Below are 20,009 nucleotides of genomic sequence, written 5' to 3' on the forward strand. Positions count from 1 at the left end.
TTTAGGTAATCCCTCAAAATACAAAACTTTGGTACATCCACTCTTGGTGGTACTCTAATATGGAAGACTCTTACCCGCAGGTATTGTTCAACCTTTCAACACTGGTACAAACAATGTTACACGCGCACGTGATTTTTCCTACACCTGTCCTTCGTCTCTATCTTGAACCGAAACGACTAACTAGGACTTAGCGGTGTGTCGCTGAGTAAGTTGCCTTACAAAGCTTTATGTGATGACGACCTTCAGTCTGTCAAACACACCCACAGAAGTTTTCCCCACTATTAACTATCAACCCGCGGGTTATAGATAACTAATAATGTGAAGCACAACTTAAATAAGCAACACGTTTTAAATGTTACTCCGACTAGAGTTATAATTTAATCTGAACTTAAACTAAGGTCCTAGTACTATCGAGCGTCCATCCTGGTTGGAATTATAACACACTCACCGTTTTGATCAGAACTTGAGAGTATAATTCGAACCGACAGTTAGTTAGTAAACTGCCAATTTCCCGTGAAGTTGTCGAACATCAATTCTATGTCTTACCTTATGACTATGATACTGTTCGACGAACTAGATGGAAATCCTTCCACGAATTAATTTAGCAAAAACGCTGTTCGTGAACAACAGCGATCGCGAAGATTCTTTGGGCAGAATGTACCCAAATCAAACACGGAGTTATTTAAAATTTCTTCTTACAGAAATAATTTAAATATTCTACTTACCACCGTCTGGTCTGTATATGAGTGAATCCGACATGAAGCAGGAAATGATTTTCAATTTTGAAGAAAGAAATGAAGAAAGATTTTCCAGAAAATATTCTAAATTCCGTCGCTTCACGGATAAATTGACTAACTAATTTATGGGGTAAACCAGTTGTCAATGCAAGTTTTTCTTAGGTACGAACACGAGTTCAGTATAGATCTCCGGACAGAGCCCCCATTGTTGCAGTTCCACTTTTTACCTTGTGTTTTAGATATACAATATCTAAGAACACACCAAAGTTATATTCAATACTTTACAACAGTCATGCTTCAAATCAATCTCGTAAAACACTGATGATTTAGATTAATGAATAAATTTATTGGTTGGTAATATTTCCGGATTCTTTAACAAACTATTTCTATTTTAGATCTAACGAATTTGCGTTCATAGTTAATTGTTCTTGCATTGACAGCTAGTTTTATGTCGAACTGGACTTATCTCAAATGGGCTGGTTAGTTACAAAGTCCGAATGTCCTGATGGAAGCCTGGATTCACATGATGACCGTAGCAGTGACGAACTTGATGAAGATCACTGGATGATGATGATAATTAGTAGACAAACTCCTTTTGCTCCTCGCTGGTGGATCACACTGGTGGCGTAGCTTGATTAGTTCACCCTTATCCCAGCGGATCCTAGACGCTCGAACCCCTCTTGATGCTCCTTTCCGGACACTACTCTACGAGTCTGTGCGGCTGCGGGTTACATCTCAGGCCTTGGGATGGTAGGTTAGGTGCCGGCGGCTTTTCATCAGTGGTTACACAGGATTCTTGTTCCCCACTTGTAGCCTCTCAGTACCCGGCAAATAGAGTGACCGTAATGGTTAGCGGTTCACGTTTCCTTCCTCCAATTAACTGTTTTCATCCCACGATGCAACTCCATGAGTTACGTAAATTCACATATTAATGACGCAGTAATGACGTTGATCCAACATGTAGATTCTCATACTAGTGACGTCATTACTTCGTCTCCAAGGTCTCGTAGACTCTTACCCTAATGGTGCAACAAAATATTTCGGTCTCGGCTAAACAAGAGTTGTTTGGAGTTGAGTCGTAACACTCATCTCACAGATTAACTGCGAGATTTTGAATTACTATTTATTGGTTTGTGTGAAATTGTTCATGTTATTAGGAATAAAAATAATACAGCAAGAAGACATGTACTACATTATGTGTACGAAGTGAATGTTTGTGTGTGTGTGTTTGTATCACTGGAGCTGCAATATATTGTTTGATTGTCGAACGCTGAAGAAGAAGAAGTTTGATTATCAGAAATATAAAGTGAAAATCTGAAAGTAACTATATAACTTCTAAAAAAAAAAAATAATTGTTCAAAGTTTCATTTTGCAACTAGAGGAATACCCGGCTTTGCCGGGGTGAATCGCGAGACAGAGACAGACAGCGTGGCGATTCATCACAATCACCTTTGCAGGCGAAGTCCTGTCAAACGGGATTGAGAATTTTAGAGCTTATTTCTTAGCCCTATATTATCTGTTGTGGCTTCTCAAATGCCAGAACATACAGACAGACAAAAGCCGCTAGACCCCATCACAAACAGAACTCTACAATCCACAGGTTTTTGCCCACACACACACACACAAACACACACACACAGAGAAGCCGTATATATATATATGTATATCTATATCTATAAATATATAGAGATAGGTGAGAGTGTATTTTTCGTGTGGCTATAAATTGATTCGACCTTTTTACTTTGACACTAAGAACAACTTACGGGTGCAAGGGAAGCGTTCTGGACAGCGCAGTGACATTCTAAAAATAGTAACTCAGAAACGGGAATTTGGGGTGAACGGCGCGAGACAGAGACAGACAGCGTGGCGGTTCACCACAATCACCTTTGAAGGCGAAGTCCTGTCAAACGGGATTGAGAATTTTAGAGCTTATTTCTTAGCCCTATATTATCTGCTGTGGCTTCTCAAATGCCAGAACATACAGACAGACAAAAGCCGCTAGACCACATCACAAACAGAACTCTACAATACACAGGTTTTTGCCCACACACACACACACAAACACACACACACACAGAGAAGCCGTATATATATATGCATATCTGTATCTATAAATATATAGAGATAGGTGAGAGTGTATTTTTCGCGTGGCTATAAATTGATTTGACCTTTTCACTTTGACAGTAAGAACAACTTACGGGTGCAAGGGAAGCGTTGTGGACAGCGCAGTGGACAGCGCAGTGACATTCTAAAAATAGTAACTTACAAACGGGAAAGCCACACGAAGGAAGGGAGATAAACGCCAAACACTGGAGAAGATAAGGAAGAGTTACTTATAATGGTGAAATGAACACAAAAACCAAAATCAAAAGAGCACGTGTTGAAATATCTCATCGATGATATTGTGTCCGGGGTGTAGCTGAATACGGTGTCCAAATTTGAAAAAGATCCACCGAGAACTTTGGCGTTGTGATGTGGTGTAGCGGCTTTGGTGTGTCGGTATGGGGGCCCGGGTAGCTGAGGTGGAACCAAAATCGGTTCAGCGCTGCGCGCTGAGAGCACGTGTTGAAATATCTCATCGATGAGGTTGTGTCCGGGGTCTCTCTGAATAAGCCCACCAAATTTGAAGCAGATCCATCGAGAACTTTGGCCGTGCATCGCGAAGACACAGATACACACACAGACACACAGACAGACACAAGTCGTATATATATATAGATATAGTCACAGATACGTGACAAAAGGCTAATAGGTATGTAGATTCTTACACTTTACTGAAATTACGCATACAATGTGTCATGAAAATATAAACAGTAGCGTATCTTGGGAAAAGCCTGAAATGCAGCATTGATGAATTATTGAAACAAAAAGATAAAATCCCTCATACAATCGCCATCATATTTACTGCCTCAGATTTGTCCAGGCTTTTAAATGAACTAAGAGTATCATTTGACTTGGCTACATAACACATCAACAGCCTGGCTGCGTTCTGTGCGGAGAGCAAATTTGTTGATGAATTAATTTTGAGACTGCCATAAGTATCAACCTGCAAAATTAATTCAGGAGAAAGTTCCCACCCTGCAGAGAAAACAGCCAGAGTGTATGAAGGATTCGACATGTGCAATGGCCTAGTGGATACGATGGTGGCCTCCCATGTAAAAGGTTGAAAGGGTGGAAATCTGACATGGGGGAAAGGGGGGGGGGGGGGGGGGGGTGTGTTTCTTAAAAGGGGGGTGAAGTCGAACCTGTCCATAACGGCCATCCAAGGGACCAACCAAAAATGATCGTTTTAGAAAGGTGTTTGCTACGTATGGAAAGGTGAATTATTTAAAAGAAAAACTCGTCCGGGACTGACTCGGTTAACCTCATTTGTTCTTTTCTCAGCAACAGGCAACAAAGTGTGCATGCGAACGCCTCGGCATCAAGTATGCAGGCTGTACGGTATGGCGTACCACAAGGGTCAGTTTTAGGCCCTCTACTTTTCTCCATATACATAAATGACCTGCCCCTTCATATTAAAAACTTGTGTGAACTTTTTGCAGATGACACTACCATACACTCCAGTGACACCAATTTAAATCGTTTATCTGAATCACTGCAAGAAAGTTTAAACCAGCTGAGTGCATGGACTGAGCTAAATCATATGTGCCTGAACCCCAAAAAAACTAAATGCATGATAATAACAACTAGACAAAAACGACAGAACATAATCTCCACGTTTCCCGATTTAATTGTCAATGATGAAATTGTTTCAACAGTCAACCATCATAAAGTGTTGGGAGTGACCATCGATAACAACCTGTCATGGTCACACCACATCGAACAACTTTCTAAAGTCAGGTCCAAGAAAGTATATCTCTTATCTAGAATCAAGCACTTCCTGAATTTGGAAGCCAGGAAGTTATTCTTTAATGCCCATATTCAATCTGTTATTGATTACGCATCAACCTTATGGGATTCGGCAAGTGATAATTCACTAAAACCTATAATTAGATTACACAAACGAGCGTTGAAAGTAGTCTTATTAAAGAAAACAACCCTGAATGAATTAGACTACAGAAACTTAGGTATTCTCCCTCTGAAGGAAAGACTTGGCTATAATAAATGTACCCTTATGAGCAAAATTATCACTGGATGTGTACCTGAAACTTTACGTACAAAATTTACCATGAGGAATTCACGTCAATTTATGAGATTAAACACTCCTGTTCCTCGGATTGACCTGTTTAAGTCCAGTTTAGTGTATTCAGGTAGCAGTCTCTGGAACTCGCTTCCAACATTCCTGAGGCAAACTACCAGCACTGATAGTTTTAAGAGCAGATATTTGTCTTATGTAATGAAGTCAAAGTAAATGATATTTGTCTTAAATGGTTTTCATTTTTTGTATTAAACATGCCCCTCTCCTCTTTATTGGTATAACGTACACAAACCCTTTTCGAATCAAGGGACTTACAAACCAACCACTATTTAGATGTGTGATGATCTTAGCAATGTCTAAAATGTAAAAACTTTACTAAATTATGTAAAAACGTCCCGTCAGTTTAACATTCAGTTAGTGACTTACACAAGATATTGACAGAAACATAGTCCATCATGTCGCAGGAATAACGACAGACAGTTCATGCAATTTCCCTTTCTTCTTTTAGAAAAGACCAATGGTACATTGACAATTTATTTTGTCCATTAAATCTTGTTTACTTTTTCTTCCCTTTCGGCCTTCTTTTCTTTCTTTCCTTTCCACAGTCCTCGTGAAAACAGATCGGCTCACCATAGTCAGATCTGGCCAGGCTTAACGCGGGATAAAAATATAGCATCCCTCCACTTGGACTCATTACAAAAATCGACATATTTTTTCTGCTTAGGTTTGTATAAAAATGTACAAGCCAGGCTGTAGATAGTTGGAACGATTCTAAGTATGGAAGGACTTGATGATGTTATGCAATATGAAAGCCTGGGCAGATCTTGAACACGAAGTTTTTAAGTTTTCTTGATTCTTGCCCCTATCTGCAACGGAAGGAGACCGGAAAGGGCGGAGGGCGTGGTCTATCTATCCAGGTCACGGATTGGCTGGCTTCCTCGTTACCTTGACAGCAGATCTTCCGGTACATGTTTGGTAATCGTAGGGGTAAAGGGGTAAAGATTGGTCGAGGGTCTGTTTGTAGTTTGCCCAGTGAAACACGGTGTTTGATGAGGTTGTAGTCTGGAAAGTAAGAATAAACTGCCCAAACTCTTTATGCCATGAACTTTTACTATGTAGACTGCCGGTGTAATTAGTGCTGCAGTTACTGTTTTCTGTATATAGTTTGCTGGTTGAAGTGTGTGTGTGTGTGTGTGAATTAGTGTGTGTGTGTAAATAATATGCACAGTATATCTCATGTGAGAGAGAGAGAGAGACAGAGACATGCATACACACACACACACACACACACATGTACATAAGAATACATGCACACACTTTATGCAATGACATTCGTCATGAGTTACAAACTCACATTTTATTTTGGTTTTCATGGCACTCAAAAATTCCACAACTGCACAAATGCATTAAATAATGAAGTCAAACAGGATCTCATGCAAGTCTCAGTGTGTGTGTGTGTGTGTTTGCATGTCCTTGAGAAAATGTGCCATGGACAATAATGAGAATTTGACTTTCGCTCCCGCATTTATGCCCAGAGAATTGTATCAGTATCACACATTATAGAAGGACAATAAAAAGGACACACAACAGAGTATCATGTGCTACAATTAGCACACATTCAAATCTTTACCTCTAACTGTCCGACTCACTCAGTGCACAATGATCCACACACAAGTTTCAATTCAAACTTCTCAGTGGAGCAGCTATACATCTTACAACACAATTTATTTGCCAAGCTCGTGAATTTCTCGAATCACTCAATTTAGTCAGCATGACCTCAAGTTGATGCTGATCTAATAATTTTGATTTGCCTGATGACATCATGATGATTTTCTGCCAGAAGATATCATAATCTGTTGAACATCGATCTGTGTCGTCTGCAGTGCATTCCGTGCTTGCAGCAACAGTGCGATTTTCTGTTTGGTAATGTTATAATCTTTTGACATTCTGTACGGTGTGCAGTACGTTTCGTGCTTGCAGCAAGAGGGGTTTGTCCACCATGTTGCCACGGAATGTGAATGCTCCCTGAAATAGCCAGCAGAGAGAAAATTCAGCTAAGCAGAAAAGATTGTTGTAGTTTTCTTGATCATGCAAAATACAGACAGTGAAACGTTGACACGGGATGTCAGAGCATGTCATTCTCTTGTACATGTGTGTGTGTGTGTGTGTGTGTGTGTGTGTGTGTGTGAGGGGTGGACAGAAAATAAGTAATTAGGTGTGAATATGATGACGAGATAGAGGTAAGGCATGTAAAGTGTGTCGTAGTAAGTGTGTGAGCGTAGTTGCTTGCATGCACATGCATACAAACATACAGATTCACATTCACACAGGCGGGTGTAATGACACACACACACACACACACACACACACACACACACACACACACACACACACACACTCTCTCTCTCTCTCTCTCGCTCTGAATCACAAATCGCCTGTCAAGTTGACGGAGGTACACACAGACAGACAGACAGACAGACATATGTACGTACAGACAGAACGGTCGAGACCAGATGGATGGACCATTGGAATTTAGACGGACGGATAGACAGACAAACAGACAAAGTAAAAAACGAACAGACTTGTACAACAACTTGTTGTTTTTGTGATCAAAGCTTCTACTTCTACGCCATCCTACTCAACTCACCACTCCACTATTCTGATGTTCCTGGAAGGCATAGATAAGCTCAGTGGCCCAGTCCACTCTCTCGGAGGAAGGAGTGAACGCATCCCGCACGACTGACACCTGGTTTGGGTGGATCAGCTGTTTACCTGTGTACCCCTTACGTGCCCCTTGCTCCGACTGGACGCGAAGGCCCTCTGCATCTGTGCAGAACAGGTTAAATTATTGTGGAGAGAGAATAGAGAGAGAGAAAGGGGTGGAGAGTGAGAGAAGGAATGTACAGGTGAAATACTATAACCTGAGTATTTTATTTACAGAGAGAGAGATAGAGAGCCGGTTACCATGTCTTACTAAAGAAAGAGAGACTGAAAGACAAGAGAAAGAGAGATAATCAGTAACATCATGTTCCTAGGTGAATAACTAATGAAACAAGAAATTCCTACGAGGTAGGAAAAACACCCCCATCAAAGGGAAATAACCTTCTCAGTTGGTGGCAGTGACTGAGTGAGAATGGTTATTTCCCTTTGACCATTAAGATGTTCCTCTATAAGTCCTTGTATAATTTTAATCCACCAATAACTCCCTAACCGTGTGTTTGACTGGTCCCAATTTTTGTAAGGACCGTCTCAGGAATGTATAGAACCTGTTCACCAAGTTTGGTGACGATCGGTCCGTTCATTCTTGAGATCTATATGCAAACACAAACAAACAAACAAACAAACAAACACATCGAGTGAAACCTATACACACCCCTATACCGGGGGTGTAAAAAAGTGTGTATAAATAAGTAATAATGCAATGCTTGCAGCATGACCTGTGCAGAGCCTGCACGCCACTAACCAGGGATTTTTGTTTGTTTGTTTGCTTAACGCCCAGCCGACCACGAAGGGACATATCAGGGCGGTGCTGCTTTGACATATAATGTGCACCACACACAAGACAGAAGTCGCAGCACAGGCTTCATGTCTCACCCAGTCACATTATTCTGACACCGGACCAACCAGTCCTAGCACTAACCCCAAAATGCCAGACGCCAGGCGGAGCAGCCACTAGATTGCCAATTTTAAAGTCTTAGGTATGATCCGGCCGGGGACTAACCAGGGAATATTCCCCTTTAAGTTACAAATCTTAAAGTAATTTAACTCTCATATGTCCTAGACAATTCATAATTAGGACAAAAAATACACACAATCCAATCCTTACCGTCTGTACTGCTGCTAAGTAAAGAGAATCTCTAGTAATGTACAGCCTGCAGCTGTGTATGTACCAACCTTTGTAATCCGTGAAGACCATGTCGATTGCTTGAATTCTATACCCCTTGGCAACCATGACAATTTTCTGCCGAGCATATGTCAGCTCTGATGCATCCACACTTCTTTCAGCACCTGTTACAAAAAGAGAACAAGAAGAGCAAACGCTCGATCGAGTCACTTTCGCAGTTCTGAATATTATATGAGGCATCAGATGGACAGGAAGAAATTGCTATTCACAACACAATGAGTCACGTTCACATAAAATTTGAGCCCTGTCACTTTTATAGTTTCCGAGAAAAGCCCAACGTTAAGTTGTGTGTTGCCGAACAGAAAAGGCTAGTTATCTCCCTTGTTTTTCTGATAACGTTCGTAAAAGGCTACAGATGTAAATACTTTGATGTAAAGAATAATCCTACAAAGTTTCAATCACATCCGATGAACTTTGTCAAAGATATAAAATGTCTAATTTTTCCTTTGACGCTGACCTGTGACCTTGAAAAAGGTCAAAGGTCAACGAAACCATCGTTAAAGTGTAGAGGTCATTGGAGGTCACGACTAAACAAAATATGAGCCCGATCGCTTTGATAGTTTCCGAGAAAAGTCCAACGTTAAGGTGGTGTCTACGGACGGCCGGACGGACAGACTAACACTGACCGATTACATAGAGTCACTTTTTCTCAAGTGACTCAAAAACCCTCACAGTATTTATTATTGATGAGAAACTCAAACACTACAAAAACCTTCTATTAAACCTTAAGGTACCTTCCTTCTTATGCAAGCAAACATCCCCCCTCCCCCCACCCCCACCCCCACCCCCCAAAAAAAATGGTCAAAGAAACATCCTGTGTCAACGTCTTAAAGGGCAGCTGTTGGGTTGTGGCTCTCAAAATCTGTTCATCAGAATGAGTTCTCATGTAACTGAAACTATACTTAAAAGTTACTTGGTGATTTTAACAGCTTGATAACACAAGTCCGAAGATTTTAGACATGCTACAATGTCTTTAATCGAAGAAAGTTTGCATTCTTGGCTGAGTCAATGCAGCCCGCTCAAAAATTACTTCCCTTGGACGCGTGACGTCAGCCGAGGAATCGGCCGGGTTGAACGGCGCTCTCTTTATACCGTGTAGTGAGCGCAATCGGGTTGTCTAGTCAAGCCCTAAAGCATACTTCACGGGTAGGTGAAGAGAAACTTAGGATGGGGTGTCTTCTCCCAGGCCAAAATTTCGCAGTAAAAAACGGAGTTTATAAAGTGTCTTCCGTCCCCCTCCTGCTTTTGTTCAGGTGTTCCCACTTGAACCCTGTTTTTGTTCAACTTATTGGCATATAATGTCACGCGTCGAGGGACACAAACACACACACACACACAAACACACTCACACACAGACACACACATGCACCCACAAACACAAACACACACACCCACACACACGTGTAATCACACACATACACAAACACACACACACACACACACACACACACACACACACACACACACATATTCTATTCACATACGTGTTATCACACATATACGTGTTATCACACACACACACACACACACACACACACACACACACACACACACACACACACACACATACGTGTTATCACACACACACATACGTGTTATCACACACACACACATACATACGTATTATCACACACACACACATACATACATACGTGTTATCACACACACACACACACACACACACACACACACACACACACACACACACACACACACACACACACGAGTGCACACACACACACACACACACACACACACACACACACACACACACACGATAACCATCACAATCAGTGAATCACAGTTTGACAAATTCATCTTTGATTTTTTTTTGCGGCTGAACACCCCCTCCCCCATTTTCCACACTAGATCCACTGTTTCATCTTTGTCTTCGTCTCTCTTCCCTTTATCTTATCTCGTCTACCTACTTGAGTGAGTAACTGAAGAGGTATTGTCATGATCTCTTTCCTAGATTTTTTCACCGAGAAGAGTTGGTCAGTTTGTCTTGAATTCAGTACCTCACACGTACACGGTAATTGGCGTGACACCTCAAGCGGACCTTCTTCAATGTAAAGTGTCTGCTGACCAGGGACTCGAGGGTCTGTTGTTGAGCAACTTTATGGTTTAACCGGGTGGACTGGGGGAGTAGCAACAGCATGTGAACCACTTTAGAAATAACTTGTGAAGGTTGCTGTTGGTCAGATCAAAGAAGAGAAGATGGGAACATGGGTCCTGAGAAGATACCACCACCCTAATACTTTCCTTTGTGCAAGAATCAATCACGCGTACAGCATTACAGATGTCCAGCTGCACTCTGCATTGTACTGTAAACTTCGCAGCGGCCGTATCGGGTTCCTCGGATGACGTCACTGCCAGGCTAACGCTGCGGCGTCTCTTCTTGTGCTGACAGAGTTGTCGGTCGCGGATTTTGAGTCGTTTCGGCCTGACAACTGCTTCGTTTTCTTGCGGATTGTGAGAACTAGCAGAAAGTTTAGCTCATTTTCATGGTTTCAAACTGATGATACAAGTATCTTCTTCTGGACCAAATCAACAGTCTTTAGTTGAATCAACTCGGAAAACTCTTAAACGCGTGTTTGCACGCGACTCCGCGCATTTTTGAGGCCAGGCAACCGGACAGCTGCCCTTTAAATGAACACTAACGACAGAGGAGAATCAAAATGAACACAGACATTAGGCTATGTACAGTATTGCCAACATTTCTCCACAAGAAGTTGGATTTCTGGTTTACCTAACATGCCAACCAGGAAACATACTTTAATCAACCCAATTCTTCTGTATCATTAAAGCCATCACTGTTAACTTGAAAAGCACACTCAGATTCATTTCAGTCTCAGTTTATAAATGTCAGGCAAAACACTAATCAAGAAAGTTTCAGGGCTTACATTAATACATGCATGCAGGAAAAAAATTGCGACCATTCAAGATATGTGCTTTAACAATAACATTTCTGACTATTAACAAAAACCTTGGCACCTCAAATCTTAGGCCAAAAAAAAAAAAAAGGTCTGTTTACGGTAACCCGACCGACCCTAGTTTTTTCGCGCGACCCTAGACTTTTTTTTGGCATTTGGGGGAAAAAAAAAAAAAAAAAAAAATCTTGGTTTTTTTGGCAAAATAACGTAAAAATATGTTTTTTTGGAAAAAAAAACAAAAAAAAACCGACCTACCGACCCTATTTTTTTGGCCTATGTTACCGTAAACAGACCTATTTTTTTTTTTTGCCTTAAGATTCTTCATCAGACAGATATGAAAACAACAAGTAATGCATGGTTCTATGACCAAAGATCTTTAAACCAGCAGGAGTGTATAATAATTAATACGCATTGTTATTAAAATGTACCTACCAATGTCAGCACAGAAGTCATCAGAGCCAAACACGACACCGTCAAGGTTATATACCCCTTCCATGGAGTAAGCCTGTGCTCGCCTTAGAATATCTGTCATGTTCATCAGACCCTCTGCACTCTCCACATAAGTGATCAGGTGTGGACAGTATCCTTGTGTACGGTCCCCTAAAGCTGCCCGCAGTCGATCTGTAAACTGCAGAAGCAATGCAAGGATCATTACGTTGCTTGAAGGCAGCATACAAAGAGCAAGACTGGAAAAAAAAACCACACAAAACAAAAACCCAAGAAAAAAACACCAACAAAAACAAACCAAGAACAAATAAAGAGAAACAATTATGCCAAAATCAGTACCAAAAATAAACGTAAATATTTTGTTTTAAAAAAGACAGGTTTTTTGGGGCAGCACTCTTGTTTCAGACTGTTGTTGTTGCTGTATGAAGGACATCTGTAACATATACTCCAACATGCATACCAGGATGACGTCTTCCACAGTGTCCGTCTTTGGCAGCAGAATGGTTTCTGGAAGTCGCTGCGCTGTCATAATGACGTTGAGATCTTGTTCCATCAGCCCGCTGGACACTGAATTGACTCGCACTGCAATGTCCACCCCCTCCACCTCCCCCAATTCATCCAGCATGCCACGAATGTTTTCTCGTGCCTCTGCCTGCATATGAAAAATTCACTACATAAAAAGCATAATATTATTGCACTGTCATACATGAATAGTTCTACTGAATAACAGATTCTCAAAGCAAGTGTAATTACAGTTGAATCTGCCCTGATGACCACCTCTCAATAATGACCTCCTACCACCTGCCCATAACAACTTTCCCAAAGGACCTCTGACCACCTTTTTTTTTTCAAAAATCCCAAACTGCAATTGATCAGTTTTCACCAGTCCTGTGTTATTATAATTCGGATTATTTCTTTTTTCCTATTAACATCACTAAAACTGCATAATGCTTTCATACGTAATGCCTGAAACATTCTTGTATTGCACACAATTATTATTTAATGTCGACAATACTATATCATACGTGTATATACATTTGAAACGATTTTTATGATGATGGTGATGATCACACACACACACACGCACACACACACACACACACACACACACGCACACACACACACACACCTCCCACTCGCACCTATACACACACATACACACCACTTACATGAGACAAAAGTGTCTTAACTGACCTTTTTATTCAATGCAACGCCATCTTCACATTCCAGTACTGCACAGTCCACACCCAGTTTTGGAATCTTGTGTAGCTTTTTCAAGTCGTGACCAGGTACGTACATCAAGGTACGTCTAGGAACATACCTGCGTGCTGTCTGGAAGTCTGTCGTTGTGCACTGTGACCGTGAACGCGGTTCATTTGATGGAAAAGCACAGCAGGCCGGTCTGGCATTTTGCAGTAGCAGACGACATGACTGTTTGTTGCTGTCTGTGCGCACAAACTGTTTACACGCAACTGTTATCCTGTATAAACGATGCATCATTCCAGAAATGTGTCAAAAGGGTTGAACTGAAGATCGCGAACAAATGAACAAAAACTACCGCTGAACAAAAGAAAACGTCTCGTCTAAGTCCTGGAAGTCCGAACTATTCATGCCCTTGCAGCCATGTTTTTGACGTCTGCTTACATGAACAGAGTGATCTTTTCCTACATCACTACTCAAAGCAAAGTGTATGATACCAATGATGGCTTTAAACACACAAAAAACACCATCCTGTACAATTACAGATACCATAGAACTGTTTAAAAAAAAGTTAAACAAGCATTTAAAGGCACAGCTAAGTAAAACAGCTTTTCTCTGTTGAAATCCCTTTCATGTTCAACTTGTTTACCTCCCCTGTCGATACTTCTTTGGAGTTTGAGGAACATACAGTCTAAAATTGATGTCCTCTGCTAAAACCTCACCTATGTGACTAATCATACCTTTCTCTGTCTTTTACCTGATGTTTAATCGAGACCAGGTGGGAATCGCCTTCGACTAGTAAACTGTTTATATCATCTAATGTGAAAGTGTTTGACCAACGACGCCTGGAAAGCCATAGGAGTTCGGAGAACTTCCGGTGTGGACGTCCAAAGAAGAAGGCAGGAAGGGGTGTTTTTTGTGTGCTTTTCTCACTAGACTCCAGCCTTCACTGACTTCTGTGTTGTGACTCGTATCTTTGTTTTACACAGCTTGCACGATCACTCTAATGTGTTATTCTGCTTTGCATGTAGTATTTTAACAGACCACTCTGTTTCTAAGTTGCACGCCTAGAAATGCCGAGTTCTAACACGAAGTGACTAACTGTAGAATAAACACAGTTCTAAGTCTGGATGTTTTGAATGTAATGTATTTTCTACTCAATGTAACCAGCTATGTTGTGGTATTCTTGTAACCAATTGATATTCTGTGTATAGAATCCATTTCTAGGACTTACTTTTGTGTGCTTATATATCCTTTTTATTTGTTCGGACCATTAGGAACATACCTTTTCTGATACAGTGATAGTTGGTCTGTTTTGAACCAAATCCTACAGCTGAACATAGTAACCAGCTGCTCAGGCTGTCCAAGCGGTTGTCAGAATTACTACCAGTAAAGCAGATGCAAGTATAAGTTTAGCTCTTCTCATTTAAGTTCTGAAATGAAAGAACTGTAAAACTGACACTGACAGATCCACAGTTGCGGAACATTCATGATTGAAAAGGCTATACTATACAAACATTCAGTGCAACGGTCTTGCAGATACTTGTGCGTAACAATAGCACCCCGAGCACGCCAACCTGAAGTGAAGAATAGCAAGAACATACTGCGTTGCATACTGTGATGTGAAGTGTCAAAGGAAAGAGCAGAGAGATCTTTCTAGAGAGGCACTGTGCAGACCAGACAATAATGGCGGAGGCAACAGATGGCTTCCCTACACAGTCAGAGGCCCGAGGTATAAAATCAATCACACTCCATTTTCCCACCATTTCTAATGCATTATTATATGAAGTGGACACATACATTTTTTACATTATTTTGAATCCTGTGCATGTGCTCATAATCAAATAATGTAAATGTTTTCATACAAGTGCAGTGGAACCCCTTTTAAGACACCCACACCCCTCACCCTACCCCCCCTGTCCTTATTTAAGACTTCTCCCTTTTTCAGATCTCGCTTTCTCAGGTTGTCTATTCATAACTTCTGTAAACTTATCTCCATTTTCACTTAGACTCCCTCCCTTTTAAGGCCTGATTTTTGTAGGTCTTCAGGGGTGGGACGAATCCGCGGATTTCCGTGGACACAACTTACGAATTCCGCTGGAGTAATCTATTTTTCCGCGTCATACTATTGCCAATATTGGATTATGGATACATGGTTCATTACGTAAATATGCACCATTACAATGCTATCATTGTTGTGTGAAAGTGGTTTTTTTGTTTGGTTGGGTTGTGTGGTGTTGTTGTTTTTTTGTGGGGGGGAGGAGAATGTCTTTTTTACCTGATCCAAACAAGTATAATTTTACTTTCAGATTGCACAGATTTTAATGTACCATTAAAAAAAAAAATCGCCCTAGTAGAAAAAAGGTATTTCCTCTTTTTTCATCACAAGAGAGTCCCACCCCTGGTCTCAAAAGTTAAAAGGGGGGTTCCACTGTATGGCATGCTAATACTGCTTAATGCTGTCAATGCCTTACACTGACTATTTAAAGTTACACTTACAGCTGCAGAAGATTTTATGAACTCTCTCTTTTAGACTAGCTGTTAGTGTTATCTATTTATCATTCTATGACAACTGTAGAGACAAAATGTAGGATTATGCACATGCATGTGAGTTTGTCTGCTATAATACTAATAGCTGTTTTTAAAAAGATTTAAACAAAATTAAATTAGCTGTGTTTGAAAGTAAGCTCGGGTAAGCAATAGTATGTTTTATGTTTTTATCACTTGCAAATAAGTTTGTACTCGTAGCTTATTTTATGGTTGCAGATCTGATCCTCACTATTTTTACTTTTACTTTTTGGTAAACCTTGAAGTTATACAAGCAGTTACGGGAAATAGCAAGTAGTATGCACATAATTTAATGTTGATAAAATATATCAAGTACATCAATATCTGCATAAATAGTGAGCGTATACATTTAAAATGCAGAAAGACTTTCCACTCCTAATTCTTTCGCAGAGCATCTTGTACTAAGTTGTAGCCTTTTGCTTGCAGTAAAACTGCTTTTTTCTTTTGATATTTATGTATCAGCTGCCTCATTCATGTTCAGAGGTCAGGGCACTCTGCTCTCATCCATTCTTTTCAACCCCTGCACATTTTGTTTTTTCATAACAAATTTTCAAACAGATGCACACGCTCACTGTGAGACAGGCATGCAGGCACATACACACATTGGTACACACAGACAGACACACACACACAAAAGGAAATACATAAAATGATGCACTCGCACGCAATTACTTCTACATCTGGAGGGTATTAGTTGGGTAGTATTTTACTGCAGTCAGAATTACTCCACCTAACTGAATATTAATAGCAGTTTCTGAGAGTATCTGAGAACAGTAACTATGATGAATGAGGTGTTGCTGATGGATCAATATTTCCCCTTCAGCCAGTGTAGCTCCGTGAGCGTGACTTACTGTAAGTTTTACAGTTGAGTGCAAATGATGGGAGTGATCGATGGTGTGTATAAGTTTAGCGTAATGCGTTCTTTTCCCCTGTGTCTCCCTTACTGGGAAAAGCTCACACCTTTACAGAGTGACCCCAAATGTGTTCATACAGGCACATAAAATAGGGATTTGTTTTACTAATTGACAAACAATGTTACTTATGCAGTGTTATTGCATTAATTGGGTGTATTTACATTGATTATGGCTTTCTTTTTGTATTTTATTCAGTGACCTAGTGGATTTAGTCAGAGTCTTTGATTGAAATCCCAATTAAAGTAAAACACACTCACATACTCATAAACACACACAAGCTAAAACTATAAATGAAACCAAAACAAACTTTGAAGAAGAAAAAATCGATAGAAGTAGAGTACAACTACAACAACAAGAGCATTAGAAACAAACAGATACTAGGCCCCAAACCAAAAACATTGCAGGAAAACAAGAAACTTGCAGTCAAGGTCAAACAGCAAGGCAGAAACATTTATTCACCTACCAGTGAAGTACAGTACAGGGACCCCCCCCCCCCCCCCCTTTTGACCACTCCCTCTGTTTTAAGACCCTGTTTTATCAGATTCTCTGTTCATAACCTTTGTAAAATTACCACCAATTTAAGACTCTCTCCTTTTTAAGACCTAATTTTTGTCATACTTTTGGAGGCCTTACAAGGGGGGTTCTACTGTAGGGTTAGGGGGAAGAATTTACCCAATGCTCCCCAGCATGTCGTAAGAGGCGACTGACGAATTCTGTTTCTCTTTTTACCCTTGTTAAGTGTTTCTTGTATAGAATATAGTCAATTTTTGTAAAGATTTTTAGTCAAGCAGTATGTATGTAAGAAATGTTAAGTCCTTTGTACTGGAAACTTGCATTCTCCCAGTAAGGTAATACATTGTACTACGTTGCACGCCCCTGGAGCAAATTTTTGATTAGTGCTTTTGTGAACAAGAAACAATTGACAAGTGGCTCTATCCATCTCCCCCCTTTCCCCGTCGCGATATAACCTTCGTGGTTGAAAACGACGTTAAACACCAAATAAAGAAAGAAAGAAAGTAGCACTGTGCAGAGCAGACTGCACTTTCAACAATGACTTCTGACATTTTCCTGCTGCACAAATGAGGGGCAAGAGGAACATGTACATGCCGGGGCAGGCAGGCAGGCAGGGGGCATTGGAAGGAGCAGGGGTTGGGTAAGGGATGAAGTTCTGGATGTTGTTAACCTTTGATGTTCATGCAGTCTCAAGAATGTCTTATCTCCTCAGACACATTGTGACCTATTCGTTTGTCTTTTGCTGCATTCTTGATTATTTCTTTGCATATATATTTTACTGATAATTGGTGGTGTGAAGTGATCAATAGTACTATTTAAAAAAAAAACAATAACAGCTGTACAAACCAGCATTTCTTTACAAAGTACAAAGCCCGACGAAACCTGTCACTCTGTCATGCCTGCTAGTCAAAGCATTATGGCCACAGTGATAATGCATTTTGCAGGGAGAGAAAGACAGTATATAAACAATATAAACCGTATGATAGGTGTCTGATTTCCTTTCTGATATATGTTCGGAGATTTTTAATGGTAAAATACCGGAAGTTTCCTGGATCCCTGAAAGATGCTTGAGTGTGGGATTATTTTTTTTCATTTTTTAAAACATTTTATTTATTTATTTACGGTCCTTCCGATAGCAGGACAACTCCCATTAAATTGCACCTTCTGTTTTCCCTTTGTCTGTTATCTCTACTGAAATATATTTGTGGGTGTCATGGAAGCTAAAGACCACCTGCAATAGGTAGGGACACTTTTGGCTGTCCCTTAGGGTTTTCTTTCTTGAAAGGCAGATACCACTGTATGTCATAAGGTCAACATGGGCAGTGTGACACATGTGTTGCTTAATCACCCACATTCCTTACTTAGTGCTCTCTTTGTTCTGACATACTTATTATTATGGCCTACATATTATATACTGGTGGTACCCCCCACCCCCCCCAGCGGGTTAGGGGGAAGAATTTACCCGATGCTCCCCAGCATGTCGTAAGAGGCGACTAACGGATTCTGTTTCTCCTTTTATCCTTGTTAAGTGTTTCTTGTATAGAATATAGTCAATTTTTGTAAAGATTTTAGTCAAGCAGTATTTGTACTGGAAACTTGCATTCTCCCAGTAAGGTAATATATATTGTACTACGTTGCAAGCTCCTGGAGCAAATTTGTGATTAGTGCTTTTGTGAACAAGAAACAATTGACAACGTGGCTCTATCACATCTCGATCCCCCTTTCCCCGTCGCGATATAACGACGTTAAACACCAAATAAAGAAAGAATATACTGGTGGTATGAATTCTGCCAGCTAGCAGTTTAACAGTTGTATGAGCAGTTAACAGAGGAACCCTCTTTATTGACTCCCCCCAATTTAAGACTCCCTTTCTTTAAGTTTTAAGACCCAGTTTACTCAGGCTTCTTCCGTGAGCTGTTCCAAACCTCTGTAAATATACCCTCATTTTAAGACTCGCCCCTTTTTTAAACCTGATTTTTGGAGGTCCTAAAAGGGGGGTTTCCACTGTATATATATTGTTTCTTTCACAATTTCTGATGTTTTATATATATATATATATATAATATACCTTCCAGATCTGCTATATTTTATACATTTCAGTGAGAGTAGTGTTTTGAGTTCTGGCAGCTGAAGTGGCTGGTTAAATATAAACAGTTCTACTGGCTGGAGAAATAGGGACATTGTTTTGTTGCAGTTCTGAATTAGTTGTCTTGAAATCAGTATAGTTTGCAGCTGTTGTTCTTTATCCTTTACTTTTCCTAGAGGGTAGTGTTTTGAATTCTGCCAGCTAGTGACTGAATGTAAACAGTTGTACTGGCTTGCATAAGATGGAAATGTTTTACCAGAGGGTTACTAAGTGTTTTGAGTTCTGCCAGCTAGTGGCTGGATGTACATTTTAGTCGGTCTCCGGTCTCTGACCGATCCAATTTCCCCAGGACCTATAGCTTTAACCCCAGCAGGACACAGGTCCGATTAACCTACAGAAGAAGTAGTCAAGGGTCCGATCGTTTTTGACAATGAAGCGAACATGCGGACTGTTCAATTTTCAAGAGGAAAGCTTGTTTCGGTTTTGCCAAGCGAAAGTATGCACTGCGTGTGACCAGTTTGTTGAGTGAACGAGGCACCATATGGGATCTGATTCTTTGAATTAGTTTA

The 20,009-nt window shown here is 40.5% G+C and overlaps 2 protein-coding genes across 13 annotated transcripts in view; one reads left to right on the forward strand and one right to left on the reverse strand.

The window, feature by feature from the left end:
- Positions 1 to 6,201: 6,201 nt before the first annotated feature.
- LOC138962779 (citramalyl-CoA lyase, mitochondrial-like) lies at positions 6,202 to 14,984 on the reverse strand. Of its 3 annotated transcripts, none has more exons than XM_070334736.1 (7): positions 14,877 to 14,984; positions 13,354 to 13,639; positions 12,620 to 12,811; positions 12,145 to 12,340; positions 8,770 to 8,883; positions 7,523 to 7,701; positions 6,202 to 6,900 (listed from the first exon to the last, which is right to left on the reverse strand). In XM_070334736.1, coding segments are annotated over exons 1-7 (1,065 nt in total). In that variant the 5' UTR covers positions 14,879 to 14,984; the 3' UTR covers positions 6,202 to 6,804. The 3 variants fall into 3 exon arrangements, with proteins under 3 accessions (XP_070190837.1, XP_070190839.1, XP_070190836.1); XM_070334738.1 differs by lacking the exon at positions 14,877 to 14,984 and adding an exon at positions 14,117 to 14,253; XM_070334735.1 differs by lacking the exon at positions 14,877 to 14,984 and having other exon boundaries at positions 13,354 to 14,045.
- The window catches only part of LOC138962774 (rho GTPase-activating protein 8-like), a 64,836-nt gene continuing 58,953 nt past the window's right edge, over positions 14,127 to 20,009 (forward strand). For 3 of the 10 annotated variants that reach the window (XM_070334726.1, XM_070334729.1, XM_070334732.1), the window contains exon 1: positions 14,127 to 14,258. Coding sequence is in view for 7 of the 10 variants with exons in the window: in XM_070334723.1 (XP_070190824.1) it covers positions 15,046 to 15,091 (46 nt within the window). In the remaining 3 variants the exon portion in view is untranslated. Of the gene's footprint in view, positions 14,259 to 14,492; positions 15,092 to 20,009 lie in introns of those variants that run through there. The other 7 variants (XM_070334727.1, XM_070334724.1, XM_070334725.1 and 4 more) reach the window with 4 other exon arrangements.

This window comes from Littorina saxatilis, linkage group LG3, assembly GCF_037325665.1.
Source record: "Littorina saxatilis isolate snail1 linkage group LG3, US_GU_Lsax_2.0, whole genome shotgun sequence".
NCBI lineage: Eukaryota > Metazoa > Mollusca > Gastropoda > Littorinimorpha > Littorinidae > Littorina > Littorina saxatilis.

What these genes read in the sequence shown, in the direction of transcription:
- LOC138962779 (XM_070334735.1), bottom strand. Translation starts at nt 13,659, where the DNA reads ATGATGCATCGTTTATACAGGATAACAGTTGCGTGTAAACAGTTTGTG. An exon ending in CTGTGGAAGACGTCATCCTG is followed by an intron (nt 12,341 to 12,619) that starts GTATGCATGTTG and finishes TTGCTTCTGCAG; the next exon opens with TTTACAGATCGACTGCGGGC. An exon ending in AACATCAGAATAGTGGAGTG is followed by an intron (nt 6,901 to 7,522) that starts GTGAGTTGAGTA and finishes TGGCTATTTCAG; the next exon opens with GGAGCATTCACATTCCGTGG.